We start from the raw sequence: 27,634 nt of genomic DNA, 5'->3' as shown, positions 1-27,634 counted from the left end.
CCGCTCCCTCCGCTAGTTCCTCCGCCCTCCTCACAGCCCGTGCACCGCGCTGCTCTCGCCATGGCCGCGTTCACCAAGGACCCGCAGTTCCAGAAGCTGCAGGAATGGCACCGCAAGCACGCCTCTGAACTCAGCTTGCGCCGCCTTTTCGAAGGGGACAAGGAACGCTTCAACCACTTCAGGTGCGCGCGGGGCCGCAGCCGGGCGTGACGTGCGGGCCGGGATCGGGGCGCGCGGGGCCGCAGCGCCCTCGCTCCGGGGGTGCAGGGCGAGGGCTGGGGCTGGGGGCGGGAGCCGGCGTCCCCGGGGGTCCCGGCCACGGATCAGGGCCCGGGCCGCACTTCGTCCTTGACGTCTCCTTGAAGCGGATTCCGGGGGAATCGCGGAAGGTCCGGGGGCTGCTTAGTCAGGGGAGGTGCGCCCCTCCGGGGCTCCCGGTCCACGGGGCCATGCCCCTCAGCCTCCTCCTGTCCCTGCCCCTCCCCCCCCCCGACGCCGCCCCGCAGCCCCCGCGGACTGAGAAGGAACGCTTCCCGCTGTTGGGCGGCGGGGCCCTGGCTGACGCAGCGGGCGGGGAAGGGGTGCCCGCGTCCACCCGCTGTCTGCGGGGGGCTTGGGACCGTCCGCGGGGTGCGGTCAGGGTGGGGCAGACCCGGGGGATTGCGGGGAGCCTGGTGGAACGGTGGAGATGTGGGGACATGATTCCTGCGGAAGAGGCTAGGTCTGGAGGCTTGTGAAAGACCAGGAAATGGAAAGGAGTCTATTAGAGGGCATCTTGGGGTGCGGGAAGGGGGCGGAGCGGGCTCTGGTGCAGGTGCTTGGGGAGGGGAGGTCTGTGGCTCCGGGCTGGAAGACCCGGATGGCCAGCCCTGCAGCCCTGTTATCTGGGTCCTTCCCTGAGGGTGGAAGCTCCGGGAGGGGCTGGTCACTCCCTGGACTTGGGAGGGACAGTGAACCTAGCTCCTTGTCTTCCCATCCCCCAGCTCAGTTTTAGCCGAGGAATGGCTCCTCACCCAGAGACATGCCTTTCCCTCAGCGGCTGGCCTTTTTCTCTGTGCCGCTGCTGCAGATCAGCCTGGGGGGCAGGCAAGTGACAGACGCCACCACTGTGCTGGGCAGCTGAGGCCTGTTTGGGGTATGGCACAGGGAGAATGTTTTTTCTGGGAGCAGTTCTCATCAGGTGGACCTGGGGTGTGGTCAATGGCTTCTGCCGTCTTTCTGCAGCTTGACACTCAATACCAACCATGGGCGAATTCTGGTGGATTACTCCAAGAACCTTGTGACGGAGGGCGTGATGCAGATGCTGCTGGACCTGGTAATGTTCTGCTGTGGGAGGCTTGACCTGTAACCCATGGTGTGGTGGGCAAGCTGGGCTCCTGGCAACACCCATGTTCTTGAGCATCTTTACTTCCTTTTCTCTGTGGACCTCAGTGACTGCCTCTGTGCCAATTTAGGGCTCTGAGCTCCTGGCCTGGGCTCAGGTTCTAGCAGACCCTTCCCAGGCAACGGGGGAGGACTCCAGGCTGCAGCTGTCTGTCACCCCTACCTGGGGCTACACCAAGCCCTGTGCTTGGGAGCTTGGACTTGTGGTGGCTAATGTGGGTGGGACCAAGCCTTAGTGTCTTCTCTTCACAGGCCAAGTCCAGGGGTGTGGAGGCTGCTCGAGATCACATGTTCAGTGGAGAGAAGATCAACTTCACCGAGGTGAGCAGGCCTGCTAGGCACCAGACTTCTCAGGTCCTCCAGGGCCTCTTCCTTCCCTTTGGAGGTCATCCGACCGTTAGCTTCACCATGTCTTCACCCCTCCTCTTAGGCAATGCTTTTGCTTAACGAGGGGCCTGAAGTCTATTTCCTCTAGCAGGTTGCCTGGCCTTGGGGTGTGTCTTCCACAAGACTGATGATTTGGATCTGGTGAGCGTGGAATAGCTCCCAGTGTCTGCCTAGGGAGAGTACATCTTGAACCTGTGAGGAGAGGGCTTCTCAAGGCGTACTTGGAGAACCTAACTTTGATCTAGCTTTGTTGCAAGTTTATTAGTGAAAAGAAGACTTATGACAAAAGATCAACTTCCTCAGTGGTAGGAGTTAAGAAGCAGTGGTAAGGCCAGGCCTTGGGGACCCTGCTCCCAAATTGCTGTGGAGGCCTGGAGGCATAATAGTCCCAGAGCACTCAGAGGCTGGGCCTCAAGATCTTACTCTTTTCCTTTCATACGAGGAGCCAGAGCCTCAAAGTTCCAGTGCCTTACCCAAGATGTCATATCTGTAAGAGGCAGAGCCAGGATTCAAACACAACCTATCTTGCACTGCTGGGCTAGGCTGAGAGAGACTGCAGTCAAGGAGGGCTTCCTGGAGGGGTGCATTTACCTGCTGAATGTGGGACAAGAGTGAGGTTGGGCAGGGCAGCATGAAGCCCTCTACCTTAGTGAGCCTCTCCCTGGGTTGGAGTCCCAAGACCATCTCTTTCCTGCCCACCTGGCATCTTTAGATCTGTTTTCCTCAAGGACTGCTCTGCTGGCTTCAGCTTGATGAGACTGTTGCTGTCACATGACAAGACCAGCTGCCTGGCACCTGTCACAGACTTAGGGTCTGGTTTGTTTCTGGCAGTTGGTGTGATGGGGCCACTTGGTGAGGGAAGCTTGAGTTGCCTGCTTTGCTTTACATTCAAGAGGCTGGGGACACTTTTCAAAAGATGCCAGCAAGCACCATGTATTCTCATCAGGAAGATGAGACGACTTTAGGCTCTGAAGCCATTGCTTGTCTCCGACCTGTGTTTTCACCACTCTCCACCTTTCCTTACTGTGTTCCTCCTTCCTTGGCTTTTCACACCCTGAATACCTGTGGGCCCTTGGGGCTATCTTAGGCTTGTCCCAGTCTCCATCCCCTTGTGGCCATCGGCAGCACATAAGGGAGCTGCACATGCCTTGCCTTCCCCCTGGGGCTTGGGGTAGCCCCTGCTTTCATAAGCACACAGTGGGTCCTCAGTATGAAACCATGTTTTGACAGAGACCTCAGGGCCTGTATGTTCAGTGGATAAGAGGCCGAGCTGACTCTTGGGACCACACTGCACTGTGCATTCTTTCTCTTGTCCGCAGAATCGGGCAGTGCTGCACGTGGCCTTGCGGAACCGGTCAAACACTCCTATTCTGGTGGATGGCAGGGATGTGATGCCAGAGGTTAACAGGGTCCTAGAGAAGATGAAGGCTTTCTGCCAGGTAAGCAGCTGCTGGGCTGGACTTGCCTTTATTTTTTGTTTTTTCTATTTTTTTAAATATATCTTTATTGATTTCAGGTAAAGGAAGGGAGAGGGAGAGAGGGAGAGAAGCATCAGTGATAAGAGAGTCATTGATCAGTTGCCTCCTGCACGCCCCCCACTGGGGATCGAGCCCGAAACCCAGGCATGTACCCTGACCAGGAATCGAACCACAATCTCCTGGATTATAGGTTGATGCTCAACCACTGAGCCATGCTGACTGGGCTTGCCTTGCCTTTAGCTATATGTGTGCATGTGTTTGGAAATTTGGGGGCCCTGGTGGGCCTCCTCTCCACTTTCTTTGGAGAGGACGCAAGCCCTCACGGCAGCCTAAGGTGGGAGTGGTCTGTGTGATCACTGGCCCTTGGGAGCTCTGCTAAGGCACGAATTTCCCTGACCCAGTTCTGAGGGAACCCACCACTGGCAGCAGTGGAACAGCTTCCCTCCTGAGCTGTAGACACCTGTAGGCCCGTGGACAAGTTGGCCAGTGGCCAAGATCTGAAGAGAAAAGTGAGAACAGGAGAATGGGGAAGAGATTTGCCTCTTCTAATCTGTTTAGTCGTATGCCCTTATTGCCTAGTCTAGAACTAGATAAAATAAATATTTTAAAATTTCTTTGACCACACCTCCAAATAACTCTCCAAAGGCTTCCTATGCATGTGCACATATATCTGTCATCTCCTCTTTGAAATACATACATACCAGTGCGTACACACACAGGTTCATTTTCACCTCCTCTTCTGCAGCTTCTTTGTACTTATAAATATGTAAGAGATGTACCTCTGTCAGCGTTAATGTGCATAATTTCCTGAGTGGGCTGTAGGGGTGCAGCCTCAGAGACCAGCTAGAGATTTCGCCACATCAACACTGTGGCCTCAGTGTCTTTTTCCAGCCATGATCCTGCTATGGGTGGCAAACATCCTCAAGCCTGAAGGACAGGGGTGATGTCTGTGGGCTTGTTTGTGTGAGTGTGTGCATGTTCATTACGTGTGCTCTGGGAGTGATAATCTGGGCTCTGGTCAGCTTGTACCTGAAAGCAGTGGCCCCCATGTGGCTGGTCAAAGTCTGGTTGCTTTGGCTAAGAGTCATTTTCAGACCTGAAATGGCAGGAGGTGATCTGTACATCAGTCTAGAGGCCTGGCAGCCGATTGAGTAGTATTTCCTGGGGTGAGGAAGGCCTGGGATCCTGATGGGAATCTGGTTTCCAGAATATTCCTTAACAATGGTTGGTATGTGTGTTGGCCCCTAGGTGTGAGGAAGGGCATTTCTGCCACCTGCTGTGAGTGGCAGAACTGACATACCTGGGAAGCCTGCTGCTCAGTTTGATCAACCCTTGTGTGCTCAGGCATGCCGTATGGAGAGTGTGCCACTGGCTGGCTGGGGAGCTATTTCCAGGATCGCCCTCCCGTACAGCTGGCTTCTGAAGTAACTGACTCAGACTGATGGGGTATTTATAGTATAGAAAAGCTGCTTAATGGCAGCATTTCCATGGTGAGGAACCCCCATTGCTATGGTTTTGTTTTGTTTTTAATATGTTTTTATTGATTTCAGAGAGAGGAAGGGAGAGGAGGGAGAGAGAGAGAAACATCAATGAGAGTCATTGATTGGTTGCCTTCTACACGCCCCCTACTGGGGATTGAGCCCGAAACTTGGTCATGTGCCCTGACTGGGAATCAAACCATGACCACCTGGTTCATAGGTCGACTCTCAACCCCTGAGCCACACTGGCTGGGCTGCTATGCTCTTAATAGTTTGACGAGATTGGGTGAGAATGCCATGACCTTGACTGTAGTGGCAAAAACTGAAAGCAACCTGAGCTCATTTATCAGAATGGACTAATCAGTAAAATCAGTGTATATTCATGCACTATAGGAATTAGGAAGCACCTTTAGTAATTAGGGAGCTGTGGTTGCATTGACCTGCCATGCTGTTCAGGATGAATTTAAAAAAGGAAGTTACAGAATTGCATGTGTTGTAAAACACTATCTGGTCAAATAAAGAGTGTGTATAGTTATGTTAAAGATAAACACACCCTCTCCTCTGAGATGCTTTATTATAACAAAACTTTAATGGTGAGATTGAGAGTTGAGAAAATGTGTAACTTATTTCCTTTCTGTATTGATGGAAAATTTTCCATAGGTTGATTACTTTATTATTTAAAGCAAAAATGAGAGCTACTGGGTCTTCAAATTATTCCAAAATTTAGCAGCTAAACACAGCAATCAGAATCTCTGTGGATCAGGAATTTGCAGTGTCTCTGGTAGCTGGTTCTGCCTCAGGTCTCAAACGTTTGTAGTCAAGATGTTGGCCCAAGGTTACACTCATTTAAAGGCTTGGTCTGCAGGATCTGCTCCCAAGTGGCTCACTAGCAATTAGTGCTGGCTTTTGGGAACCTTCAGTTCCTCACCAGGTGGACCTCTCCACAGGCGGCTGATTTTCCCCAGAGTGAGTGATCCAGAGTGCCTGAAGGTCTTTTATGAGCTAGCATCGGAAATTACACTCTTTGATTTCTGTAGTACCCTATTGGTTTTACAGGCCAGCTCTGATCAGAGTGGGAGGGGACTACATAAGGACATGAATGCAATGCCAGGAGGCAAGGATCATTGGGAACCGTCTTGGAAATTGGCTATCATACTCTGCCCTCTGGCTCCCAGTGATTCATCATGTTCCTTCCACATGTAAAATACCCCTGCTCACCTTCCCCTAAGGTGATACTTCATTACAGTATTAGCTAGAAGTCAAGAATCTCATCATCTAAACTGGGTACAGATATAGTAATACCTGCTTTTTTTTTTTTAATACAACTTAAATACAGTTTCTGTTGATCTGAAAATATGTGAATTAAAGAGACAGGTTATTTACCCCCTCATACACACAACTTATAAGGGTGAAATAAATATAGGATTACTGATAGGATAATTCCTTTTCAAAAAGAGGGGGGAAATGGGAGGCACACAGAAGCCATTGGTGCAAAGCAATTCTGAAATCCAGCAGGACACATATTCGCAGTTACTTGGTTAGCACTCAAGGCTTGGGAATCATTCCTTAGGGCTTTTGGCTTTGCTTTCATTCATTCCTTTTACATGAAAGGTACTTTGCAACTGCATCGTTTTCTCAGCCTGCTTACTGCTTGTAGAAATGCGAGTATCTAAAGGCTGCTTTTCCCATTGTACCATCTCTTGTCTCTTTTAGTCTAAGCTGGTGGTGTTTCTGACAATTCAGTTATCTTAAAAACTTTGTGGGGCTCCTATGTAAAAGCTTATTGGCTATTCACTCCATTAAACAAAAGCAGTACCCACAAATGTCTTCAAGGTAAGTCCTTTTCTCACCATTGCTTCTGAGACCACAGGTACTCTTGAGCCTCTTAAAAGCCTTTGACCAAAAGGTTCTCTGTGTTACTGCCTTGGCTTTTCCTGAGGACTTAACAAAGGGTTTTACAGCTACACTCTCGGCTTTGTCTTTATATTATGCTTTTGTGACATTGCCCTACATTTGGTCTTTGCTAAGGAGCCATCTCTTTTTTTTTTTTTTTTTTTTTGAGAGAGAGAGAGAGAGAGAGAGAGAGAAATATGGACCGACTTCCTCCTGCACACCCCCTATGCAACCCAGGCATGTGCCTTGACCAGGATTCAAACCAGCAACCTTTTAGTGCATCAGATCCTGCCCAACCAACTGAGCCACACCGGCCAGAGCAAGGAACCATCTTTTTTTTTAAATATTAACCTCACTGTTTAAAATAAAATAAGTTTTTATTGATTTCAGAGAGGGGAAGGGAAAGGGAGAGAGAGAAACATCAGTGAGAGAATCATCGATTGGCTGCCTCCTGCACACCACCCCCTACAGGGAAGAACGCCCGCAACCCAGGGCACATGCCTTAACGAGGAGTCAAACTGTGATAATTTGGTTCATGGGTCATTGCTCTACCACTGAGCCACACCAGCCAGGGCAAGAAACCCTTTTTTTTTTTTTAATAAATATGCTTTAATTTTAATTTTTTAAAATATATCTTTATTGATTTCAGAGACAAGAAAGGAGAGAGGAGAGAGAAACATCAATGATAGAGTCACTGATCGGCTGCCTCCTGCATGCCCACTGGGGATTGAACCTGCCATGTGCCGTGACTGGGAATCGAACCTCGATCTCCTGGATCATAGGTCGATGCTCAACTGCTGAGCCATGCTGGTTGGGCAAGGAACCATTTTTTTTTTTTTAATTCTTTTTTATTGCTTAAAGAGAGAGATCTGCTGCTCCACTTCTTAGCATTCATTGGTTGATTTTTTTTTTTTATTAAATATGTCTTTATTGATTTCAGAGAAAGGAAGGGAGAGGGAGAGAGAGAGTTGAAACATCAATGATGAGAGAGTTGTCATTGATCGGCTGCCTCCTGCACACCCCCGACTGGAGATTGAGCCTGCAACCTGGACATATGCCCTGACTGGGAATCGAACCACGATCTCCTAGATCCTAGGTCGATGCTCAACCACTGAGCCATGCCTGGCCAGGCGAGGAACCATTTTTTAATTTTAGCATCACTTCCTTCCTGGAGAGGCTGGGAATTTTCAAACCCAACAATTCCTGGCTTTTTTTTGTTTAAAAGTTTTCCTTTAGCTTATTTTTCTCATATTTTACTGTAAGCACCCAAAATCCAGGCAGTTCCTTTAATACAGAAAAACTCTGTAGCTAGATCATCCAGATCGTAAATACGTTTATCTTTTACTTTCCCTATTAATGCAGGCAATGGTGGTGTTAAACTTTCAGTCACTACATTACAAGGATTCTTTTTCCTCCAATTTCCAATAAGATTTTCCTCCCTTTTCTTCAAATCCACATTAGCCTCTTCAAGGACTATCAAACTTCTGCTAACAGTCTCTCCCAGTGGTTTTTTAGGCTTTCTTCAAGGTTTTTTATGTTTTGCCTACAAATTTTTGTTGTTTGTTATGACAGTATCCTACTTTTGGGTACCAAAATCTGCATTAAACTTGGCTTCAAGCAGCAGTAAACATTTATCTCACGTAGTTTCTATGGGTCAGAAATTACGGACTGGCTTAATTGGTTTGGGGTCTCTCTTGAGGTTGTGGTCAGGGTGTTTGCCAAGGCTGCACTTATCCACATGTTGGGCGGGTTCTGGAGGGTCTTCCAAGGTGGTTCCCATTCACGGATGGTGAACTGGCCCTGGCTGTTGGAAGAGCGCCTCAGTTCTGTGACATACCAGTTTTTTCATGTGACTTTTTGTGTGCCCTCACACATAATAGATGGCTCCACCAAAAGTGAGTCATACAAGAGCTCCACACACTGAACCCGAAAGGTCTTTCATGACCCAGCGTCTGAAGTCACGCTCCCATATTTGCGCAGCTAATGGGTGCACAGCTCAGCCCTGTTCAACATGGGGGCTGCTGGGGTGTGAATGCCAGGAGGCAAGAATCTTGGGGTCCATGCGAAGGTTGGCTGCGTGCATGCCTGATGTTCCTTTTTCTGGCACAGAGCAGTCACGGTGGTTGGCATTTCGCATCTCTTGGTCTCTGATGTATTGGGTTCTGCTGAAAGTTCCCCCTTGTTTTTTATAAATTCTGACGATATTACTGTGAGGTGAGGATATCATCCCATTTTGCTAATGATGAAATAGTTGGGGATGAATGTGGCAGGGATCTGCCACTCAGTAGGGCTTGAGAGTTCAGGTTGAGGCATCAGGGTGCAGCAGTAATGATGTGTTTGAGCAGCAGCCTGTCCTTGGGAGTTTGGGCTAATCCCATCTCTCCCTCTGTACCAGCGCGTCCGAAGTGGTGACTGGAAGGGGTACTCCGGCAAGCCCATCACAGACATCATTAACATCGGCATCGGTGGCTCTGACCTGGTAAGGAGAGGATGGTCTTGGGATGGGGCAGGGGTCCCATCTAGGGCCTTGGTTTCTCCAGTGATGGGAGCTGGCTGTCCCCACCTCTTGGCCCTAGAATCTTGTTTTCTGATGCTGCATTTCCTCACAGGGACCCCTCATGGTGACTGAAGCCCTTAAGCCATACTCTTCAGGAGGTCCTCGGGTCTGGTTTGTCTCCAACATTGATGGGACCCACATTGCCAAAACTCTGGCCCTCCTGAACCCTGAGACCTCCCTGTTCATCATCGCTTCCAAGGTATGGGCCCCAAAACCAACCTAGCTTCCCTGTGTGTGTCGGGGTCCTGGCAGGCCATGGGACCTGCCCACCACTTCCAAGTGAACGATGCTTTGTGCATCAGGTCAGCACAGCCGCCCTCAAGACGGTTTCTGGTTAGGGGGCAACACTGATTACCTGATGAGAGCCTAGACTGACCAGTTTGAGTCTTGGACTTCAAGCCATACCCACTTGCTTTGTGGGATCTGTGCGCAGCCTGGGACTGTGCTCATCCTTAGAGATCTGTCCCTAATGTGTGCTCTTTTTGATCCCAGAGCCATTCTCAGATAGTGTAAGCATTTTCTTTGTTGTCATTTATGCCCTTTTTATTCACATTAATGCACATAAAATACCAAGAATTCCATTTGAATTCAGAGATACAGTCTAGCCTGGCCTGAAGGCATGGCCGCGGCCTCTCTCCTGGAAGACGCTTTGGACTTTGACGTGTGGCAGGGATTGGAGGAAAGAGGGTGGGTTGTGCTCTTAATAGGGTTCCCCTGTCTCTGGTTGTGAAGTCCTGGAATCACAGGGTGATACTACTACTTCCAGGCCCCTTTTAGCCCCAGACGCAGCCACTCATCATGGCTTTGTGGGCCTGTGGGCGGAGGTTATGTGGAGTCATGCACTGCTCCTTGTGACAACTGGGCATCCACATGGCCTCTGCTGCTCAACCCTGGCTTGAGGCTGCGCAGACCCTGAGCTGGGGACTAACTGCTGTACTCTCTGGCTGCAGACCTTTACCACCCAGGAGACCATCACAAACGCAGAGACGGCGAAGGAGTGGCTTCTCCTGTCGGCCAAAGATGTGAGTGCTAGGTGGGCAGTGGGCAGTATGTGTGCCAGGAAGGATGGAGCAGGGTTGCCCACCCACCTGAGTGGCCCAGCTTAGCCCTGTAGCCCTATTTCCGTAGCAGGAGACAGCCTCTCTGGGGCTGACTTTCCTAGTTAAGATATTTGACTTTGCCAGCCCCGGACACACCAAATGTGGCAGAACCTGCTCTAACTGGCTAAAGACCCTTTCTTTAAGGCACCTTGGCTCTATGGGACCCTCTCTACCCCTCGCCACACCCACTTTATAAGGAAGGCCATTCCTGGGCCTTGTATGCTGGTGAGGTAGGATGGGCCAGCCAGCCTCTGGCCTCCTGTCCTCTCGACCTTGAGGTGAGGCTCCTCCAACAGCCTCAGGACCAAGGACCTTGGTTTCTCTGGAGTTGGGAGTGTCCCCTCCCTTGGGTAGCCCCCTGGGATGGCTTTAGTGTAACTTGGCTTTATCTCTTGTAGCATTCTGCTGTTGCGAAGCACTTTGTTGCCCTGTCTACCAACACAGTAAGTGCCCATGTGGTTCCCCAGACTACCTCCCAAGGAAGGCACAGGCAACGCAAGGACATGGCCTTTCAGAATACACACACCAAGATGTGGTTCACAGATTTGGGGATCTTGGCTGGGCTGGTGGGAGAGGAGGGTTAGTTGCCTATGAGTGACATGAGCTACAAACTCCCCTTTCTTCTCTGCATTCTGCCATCAAGTCTCTGCAGCTCTGAGGGCTTTGCAGTCAGTGAGAATGTGTCAACCCCATGCATCTCCAGGCCTGACATCTTCAGAATACTCCATACATGTGACCTTCCTTGGCCTCTGCTCCTCTGCCACCAGCCTCTCCCCAATGGGGTTGCTGGCCAGGGATGGAGATTGTGTCCCAGTTCTTACATAAGGATATGACTTTATGCCCAGTGGTTGCCGGGGTTAGAATGCGGGCCACCTGCCTGCCAGGTCTCACAGTCTCCTTGGCCGGAGGTTGTGCAAGGTAGGGTGGGGATGGGCCAGTGGGGCAGGGTGGGGCTCCGGAAGTAACAACCATGGTGAACCTTGTGAGCCCTTGCTGTGTGGAGGGCTTTGTGCTAGGCTGTGTCAGAGTCGGAACCATACTCACGTCTTCCTGACTGCTCCCTCCCACCCCCTCCACTCCTTCCTGCCTCCATCTCTGACCTGCCCATCAAGGGAGACAGGAGGCCATCTTTAGACTGGCTAACCACAGTACCACTGTCTAGCTCCTGCAGGCAGACCTCAGACTGGTTAGTAGGGCATCTCTGCCTGCGCACCTGAGGGCTAGGAGTGATCATCCCCTGAAAGCTTCCTAGGGCAGAGTCACCATCCCAGATTTTGAAAGGGCTGGACAGGTGTCCTGGCTGTGTGGCACCTGGCCTGGGTGGTAACCCCTGCCAGGGCTCAGGCTCCAGCCCTAGGCTCAGTTTCCCAGATGGCCTGGGGAGATCAGTCTCTGGTACCCTGGCAGGCAGATGTAAGTAGGTTTTGGCAGAGCAGCGTGTGGGTAGGTCCTCATACTGGGAGTGCAGCCCCCTCAACAGGAAAGCTTCACAGGTGCTAGGCCACTGGCATGCTGGATTCGAGCTGGCCTGGTGTCCAGCTCTGGGGGTGGCAGCTCTCGGTCGCAGTCCTAGTCCCTGTCCTGTCCTAGCCCTGCCCCATCTGGGGTTCTGTGGAAGGTGGGGGTGCTCCCATGACTTGGACTGCACAATTTCTTATTGTGCGGACTTTCTGGGCCTCCTGTTCTTGTCCAGCTAACACATCTTCCTTCTTTCCCTCTCCCTTTACCATTTTTAGACCAAAGTGAAGGAGTTTGGAATTGACCCTCAAAACATGTTCGAGTTCTGGGATGTAAGTAAAGGCACTTCCTTGCCGGATTAGTTATGTCCTCTTAAGTCATGATCGCTGAGCCACAGATGAGGGTTCCACGGGTTCAGATCAATATTTATTGAGCACCTGCTACATGCCTGGCTTTGAGAAAAGCCAGGAAGCCCTAAGAGAGGCCTGTGGAGCAGGAGCAGCCCAGTCAGGTTGAGGGCTCCACTTCCACTGAGGGCGAGCCAAGCCTGCAAGGCCAGGGTGACACTCCCCTGGGTGACTGCCAGCAGCACCCACTGAGGGGTAATGGGAGCCTCCCCTACCCTCCTCAGGAAGCTGAGGTTATGAGTTATTCTCAGTGGTGACCTTTCTCGTGAACTACAGCCACAGCCTGAAAAGGCCAAGGGGCAGGGGAGAGGCAGGGGGTGTGACCAGGGAGGCCAGGAAAGATGCTGCAGGGCAGCTGGAGGGCAGCAAAGAAGAGGCACCAGGCCCAGGGCCTGGGTAGGGCCTTGCTGGGTAGCTTGCAAAGCAAATCTTGACTGAGTTGCAGAGCTGCAGGGCACTCTAGCGACAGGTGTCACATGAACTCATCTCTGTTAGAGCCACAGCTGGTGCCAAGCAATGGGCAGGAACTTTCCTTGCAGCTTGCCTGAGAGCAGTAGTGGCGTGAGAAGGGCTCCAGCTGTGGAACACAGGGAAGGATTGGGGTGCAGGGATACAGTGAAGGGGGTGATGTAGGTCCTGTGAATGCAGTGAGCGTGACCTTGGCAGGCTCACCAAAGAGGGCTTGATCCCACTGGGGCTGTTTCCAGGTCTTTAGACTAGAAGCTTTTTGCATGGTGGCAGCATTCACAAATACAGCCTTTGAAAGCTCTAAGGGCTTTGAGGTCTGGGAGAGAATTAAACCCTAAGGTACCTACTATATGTAATGAGTTAACTTCTTTCTCGAATGGGACTAGTCATGTACCGTCCTTGGAAGAATTCAGAAGTCACTCAAATCATTTTCTGCATCCAGTGGCTCAGATGAGGAACCTCTGTTGAGAGAGACTGTGCAGCTCTAACAAGTGCTGCATGCTGATAAAGGAGGGAAGCACCTTCTTCTCCCCCGGGACCTGCAGCCCGAGCAAGTGGTGGTCAGGGACATGTGGGTGCTCCTGCCAGCCAGGGAGCCCAGCAGAGCAGGGTTGTGTCCCAGTCTGGGTGTTCAGTGCCTGGAACTGCCCAGCATGCAGAGATAAGTTGGGGTGTGGCTTAGGGAGAGGCCTGCGTCTCCCAGGTAAGGCCTAGGAATAACACTTCAGCACAGGAACATGGGTCTGGGGCTGCCTAGTGAGGCCTGGGTGGCCAGGCACAGCGGAGGCCTCCTGGCCAGGCCAGACATACCACATGCCACAGTAGCTGGAGGAGCGACCTGTCTGGTCCACTAAAGGTCTATGTTGCTGAATTGAGACGTTGACATCTGAGGAGCCAAGAACAGGGTCAGAAGTTGTTTCTGGAGTTAGGGTGTCTCAGTTAAGGCAGAGGAGTCAGGACAGACATAGGGATATTGCATTGGCTCTGAGGTAAGGCTGGAAGAGTCCAGTTGAGCAGAGGTATGTAAAGTGGTGAGGCCCGGTCGGTCGAGGTAGGTCATGGGTCAGCTTCATGTGTTGTGATCAGGTGGGGGCATGGCAATAAATCAGGACTCAGCCAGTCAGCGTACATTGAAGAGCTAATTTTGCCTGATGAGGTCTGAAGAAGAACCAGGACAGGCGCAGGTGAGTTCAAGACGGTGCCAGGACAGGTAAAGGTACAGGCTAGGTCTTTGAATTCTGGAGGAGACATAGATATTTAGAGGTGGTTCTGTCAAGTGAAGTCTGTGGATCCAAAGTTACATGTAGGTATTTAAATCTGGATCTGTGAGTTCAGGTTTGGATCTATGGCATGGGACAGGTACATACACTGGGGTCTCCTGATCAGCTCTGAGAAATCAGCATCAGGTAGTGGATGGCTGACCACTCAAACGAGGTGATTGGAACTCAGGATTAGACAAACACAGGTAAGTCCCCTGAGCCAGGTCAGCCACCTAGCTCTCGGCATCCTGACCAGGTGTGGTGTGCAGAACTTGGGGCTGCAGAGGCCTCTGAGTCTCCATAACTGGGCCAGGGTATGGCCTGTGGCATTGGGATCTGGCTGGGGTTTGAGGAGCCCACATTATTATTCAGTAAAGTAAGGATGACTTGAACATGAACTGTGGTACCATGACTGTGTCTCTAATAACCTAGATGCCTACTAAGCAACTAATGGGAAGGGAGTGTCTATGGCATGGATATACTGGACAAAGGGAGGAATCGCATCCTGGGTAGGACAGAGCTGGATGATGTGAGATTTCATCACTCAGAATGGTGCGCAATTAAAATTTTGTAAATTTTTTATTTCTGGAATTTTCTGTTTAATATTTTTGAACCATGGCTGACCATGGGTAACTGAAATTGCAGGAGGCGAAACTGTGAATAAGGGGTGACTGTGGAGTCTGCCAGGGATGGTGTGTAGAGCTATGAGCTACATCTGTGTGAGGTCTCAGGAGCTGGAATCAGACAAGGTGTGTGTAACTAGGTTTCTTAAGGAGGCCTGAGAAACCAAGATTAGGCACAGTTACATAGAACTGGGTTGGTCAGGTAAGGACACTGGAGCCAAAGATCGCAGAGACAGTTGCGTGTGACAGGTGAAGGCTATGCTCAGGTCATGGTCAGAACTTTGTCTTCAGGTGATGTCTGAGCAGTTCTGGTGTTGCAGAGAAGTCAGTGGTACTGCGTCCCTTGGGAAAAGACTGAAAGCTGGAGTTAGGCAAAGGGATGTAGAACTGAATCCATCTGGAAGGTTTGTGAATTCTGGGTTGGACTCAGGTATGTGGAACAGGTCTGTCAGGTGAGGTTTGAGGAGTCAAGGTGAAATACCCAGGTTAGTACTTTTGGGTGTTGAACAGGTAAGGTCTGAGCCGCTGACGTCAGGCCCTGGTTTGTATTCTACATCTGAGGAGCTGAGGTCAAGCACAGATGGGTAGAGCTGAGTATTTTAGGTAATGTTTATGAAACCAAGGCAAGCAGACTTAGGTTGACCTGAAAAGCCATGGCTAGGTTCATTCAACTCTGTCCCACAGGTGAGCTCAGGCACAGGTAGGTAGAGCAGATTTGTCGGTAAGGCCTGGGGAGCCAGGGTTAGGCTCATCTAGAAAGAACTGAATCTCTTAGATGACCTCTGAGAATATAAAGTGAAGACAGGTAGACAGAGTGAGATCTCTCTTGAGAGATCTGAGGAGCTGAGATTGGGTACAAGTGAGTAAATCTGAATCTCCCAGGTAAGGTCACGGTTGGCATCTCTACCTATCTTATAGAGATCTCATGTGAGATTGAGAAGTTGTGGCCAGGTACAGGTATATGGAATTGAGTGTCTCAGGTAAGATCTATGGAGCCTGCATCTGGCACAGGCTTGTATTCTTGGGTCCAGTGTGAGTTAGGCACAGTGGGTAGAGCAGGGTTTGTCAGGTAAGTCTATGGAGCCAGGATCAGGGCAAGTTAACAAATTGGGTCTGACAAGTAAAATCTAAAAAGTCACGATCAAGCTCAGGTAAGAACCAAATGCCTCTGATGAGATGTAAGCACATGAGGTACAGGTAGGCAAAGATAGCCCTCCAGATGCAGTCTTAGCAGCCAGGAGCAAGCACAGGTAGGTAGAACTGGTCCACCACTTGTGTTCTGAGGAGCCAGGGTAAAACACATTAGAAAGAGTTGGCCCACCAAGTGTGGTCTGAGGACCCAGCATCAGGCACAAGTGGACAGAGCTGGACAGTCTAGTGAGGTCTGAGGACACAGGGTCAAGCACAGGTAGGGTGGGCTGGCCTACAAACTGCAATGTAAGTAGTTACAGTCATCTATAGGAAGACCTAGCCTGCCACGTTCAGTCTCAGGCAGCAGGGTCAAGCCCCGGTAGGTAGAACTTTCCCACCCAGTGATCTAAGGAGCCATGGTCAAGAAAGGTAGGCAGATCTGGCTCACTAGGTACAATATAAAGAGCCAGGGTCATTTATAGGTAGGTAGAGCTGGCTCACAGGTATGGTCTGAATAGCCAAAGTCAAGTACAGGTAGTAGGTATAGCTGGCCCACCACGTAAGGCCTGAGGAGCTAGGGTTAGGAACAGGTAGGCAGAAATGCCCACTAGGTACAATGTAAGGAGCCAGGATCGCATACAGGTAGGTAGAGCTGACTCACAAGATGCAGTTCAGTGAGCCAAGGTCAAGCACAGGAAGGTAGAGCTGGCCTGCCAGAGATGGTCTGAGCACTCAAGGTTAAGCACAGGTAGGCAGAGCTGGCCCACCAGGTATGTCTGAGGACCCAGGATCAAGCATAGGTAGGTAGACCTGCTCCACCAGCTGCAATGTAAGGAGCCAGGGTGATCTATAGGTTTACAGAACTGACCTGCCATGTGAAATTGGAGAAGCCAGGTTCAAGCACAGGTAGGCAGAGCTGGCCTGGTAGAAGTGGTTTGAGGAGCCAAGTTCACACACAGGTAGGCAGAGCTGACCGGCCCGGTGCTATCTTAGGGCGCAGAGTCAAGCACAGGTAAGTTGAACTGTCTCACCAGGTATGGTCTGAGGAGCCAAGCTAAAGTACAGGTAGGCAGAGCTGGCCCACTAGGTACAGTATAAAATGCCAGGGTCACATACAGGTAGGTACAGCTGGCCTACCAGGTATGAACAGAGGAGCCAAAGTCAAGAACAGGTAGGGAGAGTTGGCCTGTTATACTGAGCTGTAGTATAAGAAGCAAAGGGCATGATGTGCCTTGCCTGATTTTATCAGAGGACCCAGGGTCCAGCACAGGTAGGTAGAGCTGCCACCAGGTGTGGTCTGAGGAACGAAACTCAAGCACAGGTAGGCACAGCTCGCCCATTAGGTACAGCATAAGGAGCCAGGGTCATGTACAGGTAGGTGGAGCGGGACTATCAGTTGTGGTTGGAGGAGCCTAGGTTAGGCACAGGTAGACAGTGCTGTCCTCCAAGATGCTATCTGAGGACCCAGGGTCAAGCACAGGTAGGTAGGACTGTCCCACCAGGTGTGGTCTGAGGAGCCAACTTCAAGCACAGGTAGGCAGAGCTCGCCCATTAGGTACAACATAAGGAGCCAGGGTCATGTACAGGTAGGTAGAGTTGGTGGACTACCAGTTGTGGTTGGAGTAGCCTAGGTGAAGCACAGGTAGGCAGAGCTCTCCCATTAGGTACAGCATAAGGAGCCATGGTCCTGTACAGGTAGGTTGAGCTGGACTACCAGTTAAGGTTGGAGAAGCCTAGGTCAAGCACAGGTAGGCAGAGCTACCTCATTCTGTACAGTGTGAGGAGCCAGGGTAATATAGGTAGGTAGGTAGAGGTGGACTACCAGTTGTGGTTGGAGGAGCCTAGGTCAAGCACAGGTGGGAAAGCTGACCAGCCAGGTACTGTCTGACGACCCAGGGTCTAGCACAGGTAGGTAGAGCACCAGGTCCACCAGGTGTCGTGTGAGGAGCCATGCTCAAACACAGGTAGGTAGGGCTGTCCCACTAGGTGTGTTCTAAGGAGCCAAGCTCAAGCATAGGTAGGCAGATATGACACATCTGGTACAATATAAACTGCCAGGGTCATGTACAGGTAGGTAGAGCTGGACTACCACTTGTGGTTGGAGGAACCTAAGTCAAGCACAGGTCGGCAGAGCATGTCCATTAGGTACAGTATAAGGAGCCAGGGTCATGTAGAGGTAGGTAGAGCTGGACTACTGGTTGTGGTTGGAGGAGCCTAGGTCAAGCACAGGTAGGAAGAGCTGATCTGCCAGGTGCTGAGGACACAGGGCCTAGCACAGGTAGGTAGGACCATCCACCAGGTGTGGTCTGAGGAGCCAACCTGAAGCACAGGTAAGCAGAGCAGGCCCACTGGTACAGTATAAAACGCCAGGGTCATGTACAGGTAGGTACAGCTGGCCTACCAGATATGACCAGAGGAGCTAAAATCAAGCACAGGTAGGCAGCGGTGGCCTGCCCAGTGCTGTCTGAGAGAATCCAGGGTTAAGCACAGGTAGGTAGGACTGTCCCACCAGGTGTGGACTGACGATCCAGGGTCAAGAACAGGTAGGCAGAGCTGGCCCATTAAGTACAGTATACGGAGCCAGCATCATGTATAAGTAGGTAGAGCTGGACTACCAGTTGTGGTTGCAGGAGCCTAGGTTAAGCACAGGTAGGTGGAGCTGACCTGCCAGGAGCTGTCTGATAAACCAGGGTCAAGCACAGGTACGTAGACCTGCCCCACCAGGTGTGGTTTTGGGCTGAGGAGCCAAGCTCAAGCACAGGTAGGCAGAGCTGGCCCAATGGGTACAGTATAAGGACCCATTATCTTGTACAAGTAGGTAGAGCTTTGCTACCAGGTGTGGACTGAGGAACCATACTCAAGCAGAGGTAGGCAGAGCTGGCCCATTACGTACAGTATATGGAGCCAGGGTCATGTAGAGGTAGGTAGAGCTGGATTACCAGTTGTCATTGCCGGGGCCTAGTTCAACCCCAGGTAGGCAGAGCTGGCCCACTAGGTAATGTATAAAATGCCAGGGTCAGGTACAGGTAGGTACAGCTGGCCTACCAAGTATGACAGGAGGAGCCAAAGTCAAGTACAGGTAGGCATACTTGGCCCACCAGCTGCAGTGTAAGAAGCCAGGTACATGATTGGCCTGCCAGGTTTTATCAGAGGACCCAGGGTCCAGTACAGGTAGGTAGAGCTGCCATCATGTATGGTTTGATAAAGCCCTGTTCAAATACAGGTAGGCAGAGCTGGCCTGCCAGGGACTATTTCAGGATCCAGGGTCAAGCACAGGTAGGTAGAACTATCCTACCATGTGTAGTCTGAGGAGCCAAGCTCAAGCACAGGTGGGCCGAGAAGCCTTCCTATTGTGGCTGAGGAGCTAGCATCAAGCACCGGTAGGTAGGTCTGGCCCGCTAGATACAGTATAAAGAGCCAGGGTCATATATAGCTGGGTAGCACTGGCCCGTCAGATGTAGTCTGAGAACCCAGGATCAGTCCACAGGTAGGTAGAGCTGGCCCACCAAGTGTGGTTTGCAGAACATGGTCAAAGTTAGGTAACCAAAGCCTGTCTGCCAGGTGTAGTGTCTTATGAGACTTAAGGAGTTAGGGCTGAACACAGGTAACTAGAGTTGGCTCTTTCAGGTATTGGATTCAGGAGAAGGTAGGCACCCCTGGGTCTCTGTGGTGAGACCTGAAGAACCAGGGTACAGAGCCCTTCCAGGTCAGGCAGAGCACTGTGGAGCTCATAGGAGCTCCAGGGACCAAAGTTAAATACAAGTAGGTAGAAGCGGCTCTCCAGCAAGGACTTTGCAGCTGGAGGCATGTATACCTGGATCTGACAAGCGAAGTCCTTGAAGCATGGTTCTGGCTCAGGTGTGTTGATCCAGGTCTTAGAGGTTAGACTTGGGGAGCATGGGTTAGTCACAAGTAGGTAGAACTACATCTCTCAGGTGGGGTCTGTGGAGCATAGGTATGTATGCAGAGATTTCGCTTCTAATGAGAGCTGTGACTCCTCAGTGAGGTATTGGTGCACAGGTTAAGCAGGGGTTGTTAGTATGGGATCTCTAGAAGATGTAAGAGCAAAGTCAGGCATAGGATGTAGACTTGGGTCTCTCAAGTTAGGCCTGGGAGCCCATGTAGATAAAGCTGCATCTCTCTCAAGGTGTGGAGTCTGAATTGGGTTCAGGGATATGGACCTGGGTCTGTAGGTTGAGATGCAAGGGTCAGCCCCAGACAGGTATGTGAAACTTGGTGCATTAGCTGAGCTGTCTCACTCCTGCCTCTGACAGGTGTACAACCCTGCAGTATGAGGTAGTCGAGTAAGACAGAGAAAGCTAACCTCTCAGGGGAAGCACCATTGCATCTATGCCCAATGCTGGCTTTGTCAGTTAGTCCATGGACCCAGGCTCACATGGGCAGAGGTGTAGAAACATGATCTTAGGTGGGTTCTGGCCATCTGGATTCAGGCACAGATTGGCATCCTTGGGCTTGTTAGGCAAAATGAGTGGGCACGATTAGCCCAGAAATGCATAATTGGTGAGGCCTGAGAAGGTGGGTCAGACACTGGTGGGAACTTCAGTGGTAGGATTGGACACTGTCAGGTAAGTAGTGTGGAGCTCTCATCAAGGAAGACAGCCATTCCTGGTACGTGTACCTGTGTCTGCCTGAGAAGGTCTTGAGAACCCTTAGGGTCAAATAGGACAGATAGAATGCCCCAAGTCAGGTCAGCATCATGGTCAGGTGTGATGGGCAGAGCTCAGGGTATTATAGAGGCCTGAGGATCTATAACTAGTCTGAGGTGTGGTCTGTAGTGCTGGAGCCTATTTGGCATAAGGTCTGACTTTCTCAGGTGAGGAAAAAGGTAGGATTATGTCTTGTTAGATAAAGTGAGATCTGTGGCACAGGTGAGGCACAGAATGTTGAACAGACTGAGGAGCTACATCTATAAGGTGTGGTCTGAGAGGCCCACCGAAGGTACAGGTGAGGTCTAGAGACCTGTGTCTGCAGGTGAGGTCTCAGAGGCTCAAGTCAGACACTGGCATTGCTGGGCTTTCCAAAAGAGTGAGGTCTGATGACCTAGCCTCCGCCAAGGTTAGCAGCCTGGAATCTGTCGGTCTGAGGGCTGTCTGCTCAGTCCACTTTCTAGAATTGGTTCTGTTGGGTGAGATCTGAGAGCCTATGTCAGGCATGGTGTGGCCAGCAGAACCAAGTCTGCCAGGTAAGGTTTCCTGAAACCTGAACCCTTTCCATGTGAAGGCCCCACCATTCATCTTTATTACCCAAGCTAGAGACCTCTGGGCCATCCTTGGGTCTCTCATCCTCCTAATTCACCCTGTTTGATTGAACCTCCTGAATCTGCACTCTCAGGGTAGCACCATTCTCTGGATGACCACTGGGGGGTCCTGAGTGGTTTCTTGCTTCCTTTTTCACCTCGCCCAGACTTCCTGGTTTTCCAGCCTGGCCTCTCAGCTTCTATCCTTCAGTCCCAACTCCTTCCTTTATCTTCTAGACTATGCTGTGCTTCCTCCTGCCCAGCCTATCTCATTGGGCTTCCAGAAGAGAATTAAGCCCTAATGCTTCAAGGTGTCGATTGAATGTAATGAAATTAGCATCTGTCCTTTGCATGTAGAAGGGTACTAGCCTTGGACTGTCCTTGGGAGAAGTGAGAAGTTAAGTCACTCAAAGCATTTTCTGTGGGAATTAGTTCTCCCACTATTGAGAAAAAGCTCTTGCCACAGGACCTTTGCACCTGCTGTTCTGGTTGCTGGAATGCTTTTCCCTCAGTGCTTCCTTGGGTAATGCTGCTCTTCTTTACACCTAGGCTCAAGCAACTAGCCAGGGCCACATTTCTTTTATAATTGGTTTTGGTACTGTCTTTGCTTTCTCTCGAGCACTTGTATCTTTTTATCACATTCATTGGCATGATTGTTTCATTTACCTCTTTCTCTCCCATGGATTATTTTCATTTCCTGTGCTAGGAATGTGGTCGGAGCTCCAGAAATAGTTGTTAGGAAGATGCGAATGGAGCTCTGAGGAGTCTGATAATACGAAGTGGAATCTGCAATGTGGCATGAAAAGGCACAGTGTGAATGAGTAGTGGGCCTCAGTGTGTCTTGGGGCTGAGGCTGAGGCGATCGGTGAAGCTCAGGTATGAGCCACTGGGCCTGTCGGTGTCTCAGGAGGCAGGCTAGGTATAAGTATGAGGCGCGGGGTCTGTCAGTGTCAGAAGGGGCAAGGCCAGTCCTAGGTATGAGGCACTGGACCTATTAGTCTGAGAATGCGGGCATGGCGTAGGTACAAGGCACTGGGTCTGTCAGTGTCCAAGCAGGTGAGTGAAGCACAGGTATGAGGCACTGTGTCTGTTGATGTCTGAGGAAGCGGGACCTGGCACAGTTATGAGACACTGAGCCTGTCATTGTTTGCAGATGTCTCACACAGGTATGAGGCATTGGGTCTGTTGGTCTCCCAGAAGGCATGACCAGGCACAAGGATGATATTCTGATCTGTCAGTGTCCAAGGCACAGGTATGAGGCACTGAGACTGTCTGTGTCCAAGGAGGCCAGACCTGACACAGGTCTGAGGCACTGGGTCTGTCAGTGTCCAAGGAGGTCGGGCCTGGCACAGATATGAGATTCTGGGTCTGTCAGTGTCCAAGGAGGTTGGGCCTGCCACAGGTATGAGATTCTGGGTCTGTCAGTGTCCAAGGAGGTTGGGCCTGCCACAGGTATGAGATTCTGGGTCTGTCAGTGTCCAAGGAGGTTGGGCCTGCCACAGGTATGAGATTCTGGGTCTGTCAGTGTCCAAGGAGGTCGGGCCTGGCACAGATATGAGATTCTGGGTCTGTCAGTGTCCAAGGAGGTTGGGCCTGGCACAGGTATGAGATTCAGGGTCTGTCAGTGTCCAAGGAGGTTGGGCCTGCCACAGGTATGAGGACCCGGGTCTGGAAGTATCTGAGGAAGCCAGGCACAGATATGAGGCACTTGGTTTGTCAGTGTCTGGAGAGGTTGAACCTGGGACAGGTATGAGGCATTGGGTCTGTCATTGTCCAAGGAGGTCGGGCCTGGCACAGGTATGAGGCGCTGAGATTGTCTGTGTCTAAGGAGACCAAACTCGGCACAGGTATGAGGCACTGGGTCTGTCAGTGTCCGAGGAGCTTGAATCTGGCACAGGTATGAGATTCTGGGTCTGTCAGTGTCCGAGGATGTCAGGCCTGGCACAGATATGAGGAGTCGGGTCTGGCAGTATCTGAGGAAGCCAGGCACAGGTATGAGGCACTTGAAGTGTCAGTGTCTGGAGAGGTGGAACCTGGCACAGGTATGAGGACTGGGTCTGTCAGTGTTCGGAGAGGCTGAACCTGGCACAGGTATGAGGTGCTGGGTCTGTCAGTGTCCAAGGAGGTCAGGCCTGGCACAGGTATGAGGACTGGGTCTGTCAGTGTCCAAGGTGGTTGGGACTGGCACAGGTATGAGGTGCTGGGTCTGTCAGTATTTGGAGAGGCTGAACCTGGCACAGGTATGAGGCACTGGGCCTTTCAGTATCCGAGGAGACAGAGCCAGCCATGGTAAGGTCTCTGATTGAGTCTTCTGGCTCTGATCAGTCCCAGCACGTCACCAGTGGTGGGTTGCGCCAGGCCCTTTGAGCTGCACCTGTAGAAGAGCATTGCTCTCGGGGGCAGGTTTTGTGGCAGGAGGGAGGGGGCGGGTGTGCCAACCCTTCCTCAGCACCATTTCCTGTCTCTCTTAGTGGGTAGGAGGACGCTACTCGCTGTGGTCAGCCATTGGACTCTCCATTGCCCTGCACGTGGGTGAGTATGTGTATGTTTCTGGCTTGGGAGATGATGTTGAAGGTTGGGTGAGGGTCTCATGTCACTGAGCACCTTCCTGTCCTCATAGGCCGCTGGCCTCGCTGCCCTTGGCTGGTGCATTTCTTTCAGGTCAGGAGGGATGGACCCAGTTTTCTTTGGGGTTTGCAGGTTGGCCTTTCCCTCTCCCCTCACACCTGCAGGCCTGTTTGTTTCCTGGAGGGGTTGGGAAAGGCCTGTTTCCTGTGGGAGGCAGTTAGATCCACCTTTGCTCTTAGAGCCAACTCCAGTTAGAAAGGCTTTCTGCCTACCCGGTTCCTCCCAGGCCTTCTCTCTACTGACTCCACATCCAGCCTTTCCCTGGTTCCAGAAGCTGTACCCACTACCAGGAGGGCTTAGGGCATGACCATTTTTGTTGATGCTGCTTTTGTGTGACAGGATTTGACAGCTTCGAGCAGCTGCTTTCGGGCGCTCACTGGATGGTAAGTGCAGAACCTTGTGTTGTCTGACAAGCGCTGGCCAGAGACTTGCGGTTAGTCCAGCTCCTTCCCTCCCACTCCCTCTCTCCTTCCCTCCCTGGCAGCTGCTCAGCGCCCACCCACCCTGCTCTCATTTCAGGACCAGCACTTCCGCACAACGCCCCTGGAGAAGAACGCCCCCGTCCTGCTGGCTCTGCTGGGTATCTGGTACATCAACTTCTTTGGGTGTGAGACGCATGCCATGCTGCCCTATGACCAGTACCTGCACCGCTTTGCTGCCTACTTCCAGCAGGTACCAGCTGCCAGGCCAGGCCTTGGGGTCAGCATAGCCTATGGGGGGTCTGAGAGGCCCGTGATTCCAGGTACCCAGCTTCCTGCACCTTCAGAGCCCTTTTCCCCATTACCCTTGGGCATGACCAAGGCCCACCTCTGCTTCCCATTCGTGGTGAATCTTTGCATCCAGGATCTGTTCAAGCTGAGTGTCAGCTGAGTTTCACTTCCATGGGAGGGGCATGACTGGTTGTCATGGTGTCCTGGCCAGTGAGACCCTGACTTGGCTCAGGGCATGTTTCTCAGCTGGGTCATTTCTTCCTTGGCCATCACTCTGTGTGCCTGCGGTAGGGTGGGGCCACAGGTCAGGACCCCTGTGGCTTGTACTGCCTTTTTCCCTCCATAAATGCACACACCCAGTTTGTGGTGCCTCTTTGGGCTACTCACAGCCCTCTGCCCCCCCCTGGAATCTCCAAAGTGCCCAGAGCCCCCAGAGTCCCTCTCCTAGTCCAGCCTCTGCTCTGAGCAGGCAGCCCTTCCACATCTGTCCCTGCTTTTGTTTAGCACAAGCCCTTGGACAGGTACAGCAGACTTTTACCAGGTGAATCCTGTGCTTGAAGGAGGGGCAGAGACGCCCCGAGGCCCAGCATCTAGCTGAGGTGACAGCCCTTAAAGGCTGTACCCTCTGATGCCAGCCTGCTTCTCTCTCAAGAAGCCAGTTGAAGATTTTGTGACCAATTTCTGCCCTTAGGGAGGTCTTCCTAGAACCCTCATCACCACCTTCTCCTAGACATGGGTCCTTCCTGCAAGATGGGCTAAGCTAGAAAGTTTGTGAGCCTGTCTCTTCACAGGCAAGGGGAAAGAAAAGGATCATGCCTATGGGTATCTCACAGGGCCAGACAAGGCAAGAATGCCTGGTACGTCCCAGGCAGGATTTGGGCACAGTGCACGAAGGAGCAACACTTGCAGATAGAGGGCTGGGTTTCTGTCCACATTCCAGGGTGACATGGAATCCAATGGGAAGTACATCACCAAGTCTGGCACCCGTGTGGATCATCAGACGGGCCCAATTGTGTGGGGGGAGCCAGGGACCAATGGCCAGCATGCCTTCTACCAGCTCATCCACCAAGGTAGGCCCATCTGGCCTGGGTCCAGGTGCTGCTGGGGAGGGAGAGGGCCCACCAGCACTGACTTCTCCATTAGGTCAGTGCTCTCCCCTGAGGGCTGGGGGAGGTGCCTGAGTGACCACAGTGCCCTTCACAGGCACCAAGATGATACCCTGTGACTTCCTCATCCCAGTCCAGACCCAGCACCCAATAAGGAAGGGTCTGCATCATAAGGTAAGAGCCCCCATCCAGACCCTCCTCACGCTTTCCTAGGCTCACTTTACAGCCAGGCTTCTTGAGATCTGGTGCATTGGTCAGCAGCTAGACTAGTTTTCTATTCCTGCCATAACAAATTACCACGTGCTTAGTGGCTTAAAACCACACCCATTTATTACCTCGATTTCTGTGGGTCTGAAGTCCACCAGGCTCCTCTGGGTCTCTGCTCAGATTAGGACGGAGGTCCAATTTCCTTGCTGGCTGGTTGCCAGGGGTCATTCTCAGCTTCTAGATGCCACTTTGGCTTGTGTTCCCCTCCATCTCAGAATCAGCAGTGGTAGATTGAGTTCCTCAAGCTCCAGTTCTCTCCTGCCTTTATTCTGTCGCATCTCTGTGATTGACCCATTTGCTGCCTTCTACTGCTTTTAAAAAGGGCCTGCGTGATTACCTCGGGCCCACCTGCATAATCTCCAGATCCTAAGTTCTGTAACCTTAATTCCATCTGTAAAATCCCTTTGGCCATGTAACGTAACATAGGCATAGTAGTGGAGGGTGAAAATCATGGACCAAGATCTTGCCGACCACAGCAGCAAATGGGAAAGTCACCCCACTCCTAACCTGACAAAGCCCTTAAAGAGGATTGATCACACCTCATCTCAGGTGTGCACAGTAGCATGGGTTCCTGTGGGCACCAGCTTTGGACTCAGAGAGCTGGGTTCGAATTCTGATTCTTCCCTTCCATACTTTGTGAGCCAGTACTGTTCACTTGAAGAAACCGAGGCTTTACTACAAGAGAGATGATGCCTTTCCTCCACAGGATCTTAAGAGATGTCAGTAAAGGTCTTAGCAGGGCGCTTGGCAAGTAGTACATATTCCTTAAAGGGTGGTTACCTACTTTCCAGTGTTATCAGATGTGCCTTGCTGTCCCTCCTTGCTCCAAGTGAGCTCGAGAGTGGGGGCCAGCAGTCTGGCCCAGGCTGGGACTAACCACAGCTGGGAAGTGCCAGGCAGTCTTGCCCCTCTGCCTGAAGCCGTGCTTACAAGCATAATTGGATGTCTCACTCATCAGATCCTCCTGGCCAACTTCTTGGCCCAGACTGAGGCCCTGATGAAAGGGAAGTCAACAGATGAGGCTCGGAAGGAGCTCCAGGCTGCAGGAAAGAGTCCAGAGGACTTGGAGAAGCTGTTACCGCACAAGGTCAGCACTTCGGAAGTGGGCCTTGGGTGGCATACTGGAATTGGAAGGATAAAATTGCGGGGCCAAGGCAGGAGCTCATGGCATGCCTGGTTTGCCCGACACAGTAGAAGGGGCTGTCCTTAAAGACCTACATATCCCAGCTTCTAGGGCAGGTGGGCTTCCCTTCTGAGGACTTAGGGATCACAACTAACTGGGGGACATTCCTGGGTTTTTTCTGAAGGTCTTTGAAGGAAATCGTCCAACCAACTCTATTGTGTTCACCAAGCTCACACCATTCATTCTTGGAGCCTTGATTGGTGAGTGAGTGGGGAAGGTCCCAGCTTGGGGTAAGTTGTTCTGAGCTGAGAGAGCCCTAATGTGCACTGTCTGCCACCTCTGCAGCCATGTATGAGCACAAGATCTTCGTTCAGGGCGTCATCTGGGACATCAACAGCTTTGACCAATGGGGGTGAGTTGCTGATTCGAGGGGAGGGTGGAAAATGCTTGTGAATTTCACTAGCAATACTGGAACCTTCCTTATACAAATCTTTCTCCTTTTCTTGGTAGAGTGGAGCTGGGAAAGCAGCTGGCTAAGCAAATTGAGCCTGAGCTTGATGGCAGCAGCCCAGTGACCTCTCATGATTCTTCTACCAATGGGCTGATCAACTTCATCAAGCAGGAGGGTGCTGCCAGAAGCTAATAAACTCATGCTGGGCTGCAGTCCCTGTTGTGACTGTCCTCCTTGTCCCTCCTCACCAGAGTCTGCACTGTGTGGTCCTGCCCAGAACACCCTCTTCTCATGGGTTTAGACCACAAGCCCTTTGAAGTGCTGGTCTGGAATTGTCACCTCCACCCTCTGTGTCCTTTTTTTACAATTAGCGGAAGTGTTTCAGTGCAACTGATTTTTCTGACCCACATTTACATTGTTCATGTACCAGGTAGAAAAATAAAGATGCCACAGAGGAGGTTGTAAACTCA

General features: G+C 51.5%; 1 protein-coding gene across 1 annotated transcript; it reads left to right on the top strand.

The window, feature by feature from the left end:
• The first annotated feature begins 9 nt into the window (after positions 1-9).
• GPI (glucose-6-phosphate isomerase) lies at positions 10-27,634 on the top strand. The gene is made up of 18 exons (XM_087827520.1): positions 10-182; positions 1,225-1,315; positions 1,636-1,704; positions 3,090-3,209; positions 9,015-9,098; positions 9,229-9,375; positions 10,127-10,198; positions 10,675-10,719; positions 12,013-12,066; positions 23,351-23,411; positions 23,847-23,890; positions 24,027-24,179; positions 25,158-25,287; positions 25,421-25,497; positions 26,549-26,677; positions 26,898-26,973; positions 27,059-27,125; positions 27,224-27,634. The coding sequence occupies exons 1-18, from the start codon at positions 61-63 to the stop codon at positions 27,354-27,356; spliced, it is 1,674 nt and encodes a 557-aa protein (XP_087683646.1). The 5' UTR covers positions 10-60; the 3' UTR covers positions 27,357-27,634.

This window comes from Miniopterus natalensis, chromosome 18, assembly GCF_054644295.1.
Source record: "Miniopterus natalensis isolate mMinNat1 chromosome 18, mMinNat1.hap1, whole genome shotgun sequence".
NCBI lineage: Eukaryota > Metazoa > Chordata > Mammalia > Chiroptera > Miniopteridae > Miniopterus > Miniopterus natalensis.
The sequence above is the reverse complement of the archived record's forward strand: the minus strand, read 5'-3'. Positions and strand labels throughout refer to the sequence as shown.

Coding starts and splice junctions, on each gene's coding strand:
- GPI (XM_087827520.1), top strand. CDS start 61: ATGGCCGCGTTCACCAAGGACCCGCAGTTCCAGAAGCTGCAGGAATGG. Junction 1,316..1,635: donor TGCAGATGCTGCTGGACCTG/GTAATGTTCTGC, acceptor TTCTCTTCACAG/GCCAAGTCCAGGGGTGTGGA. Junction 9,376..10,126: donor TGTTCATCATCGCTTCCAAG/GTATGGGCCCCA, acceptor CTCTGGCTGCAG/ACCTTTACCACCCAGGAGAC.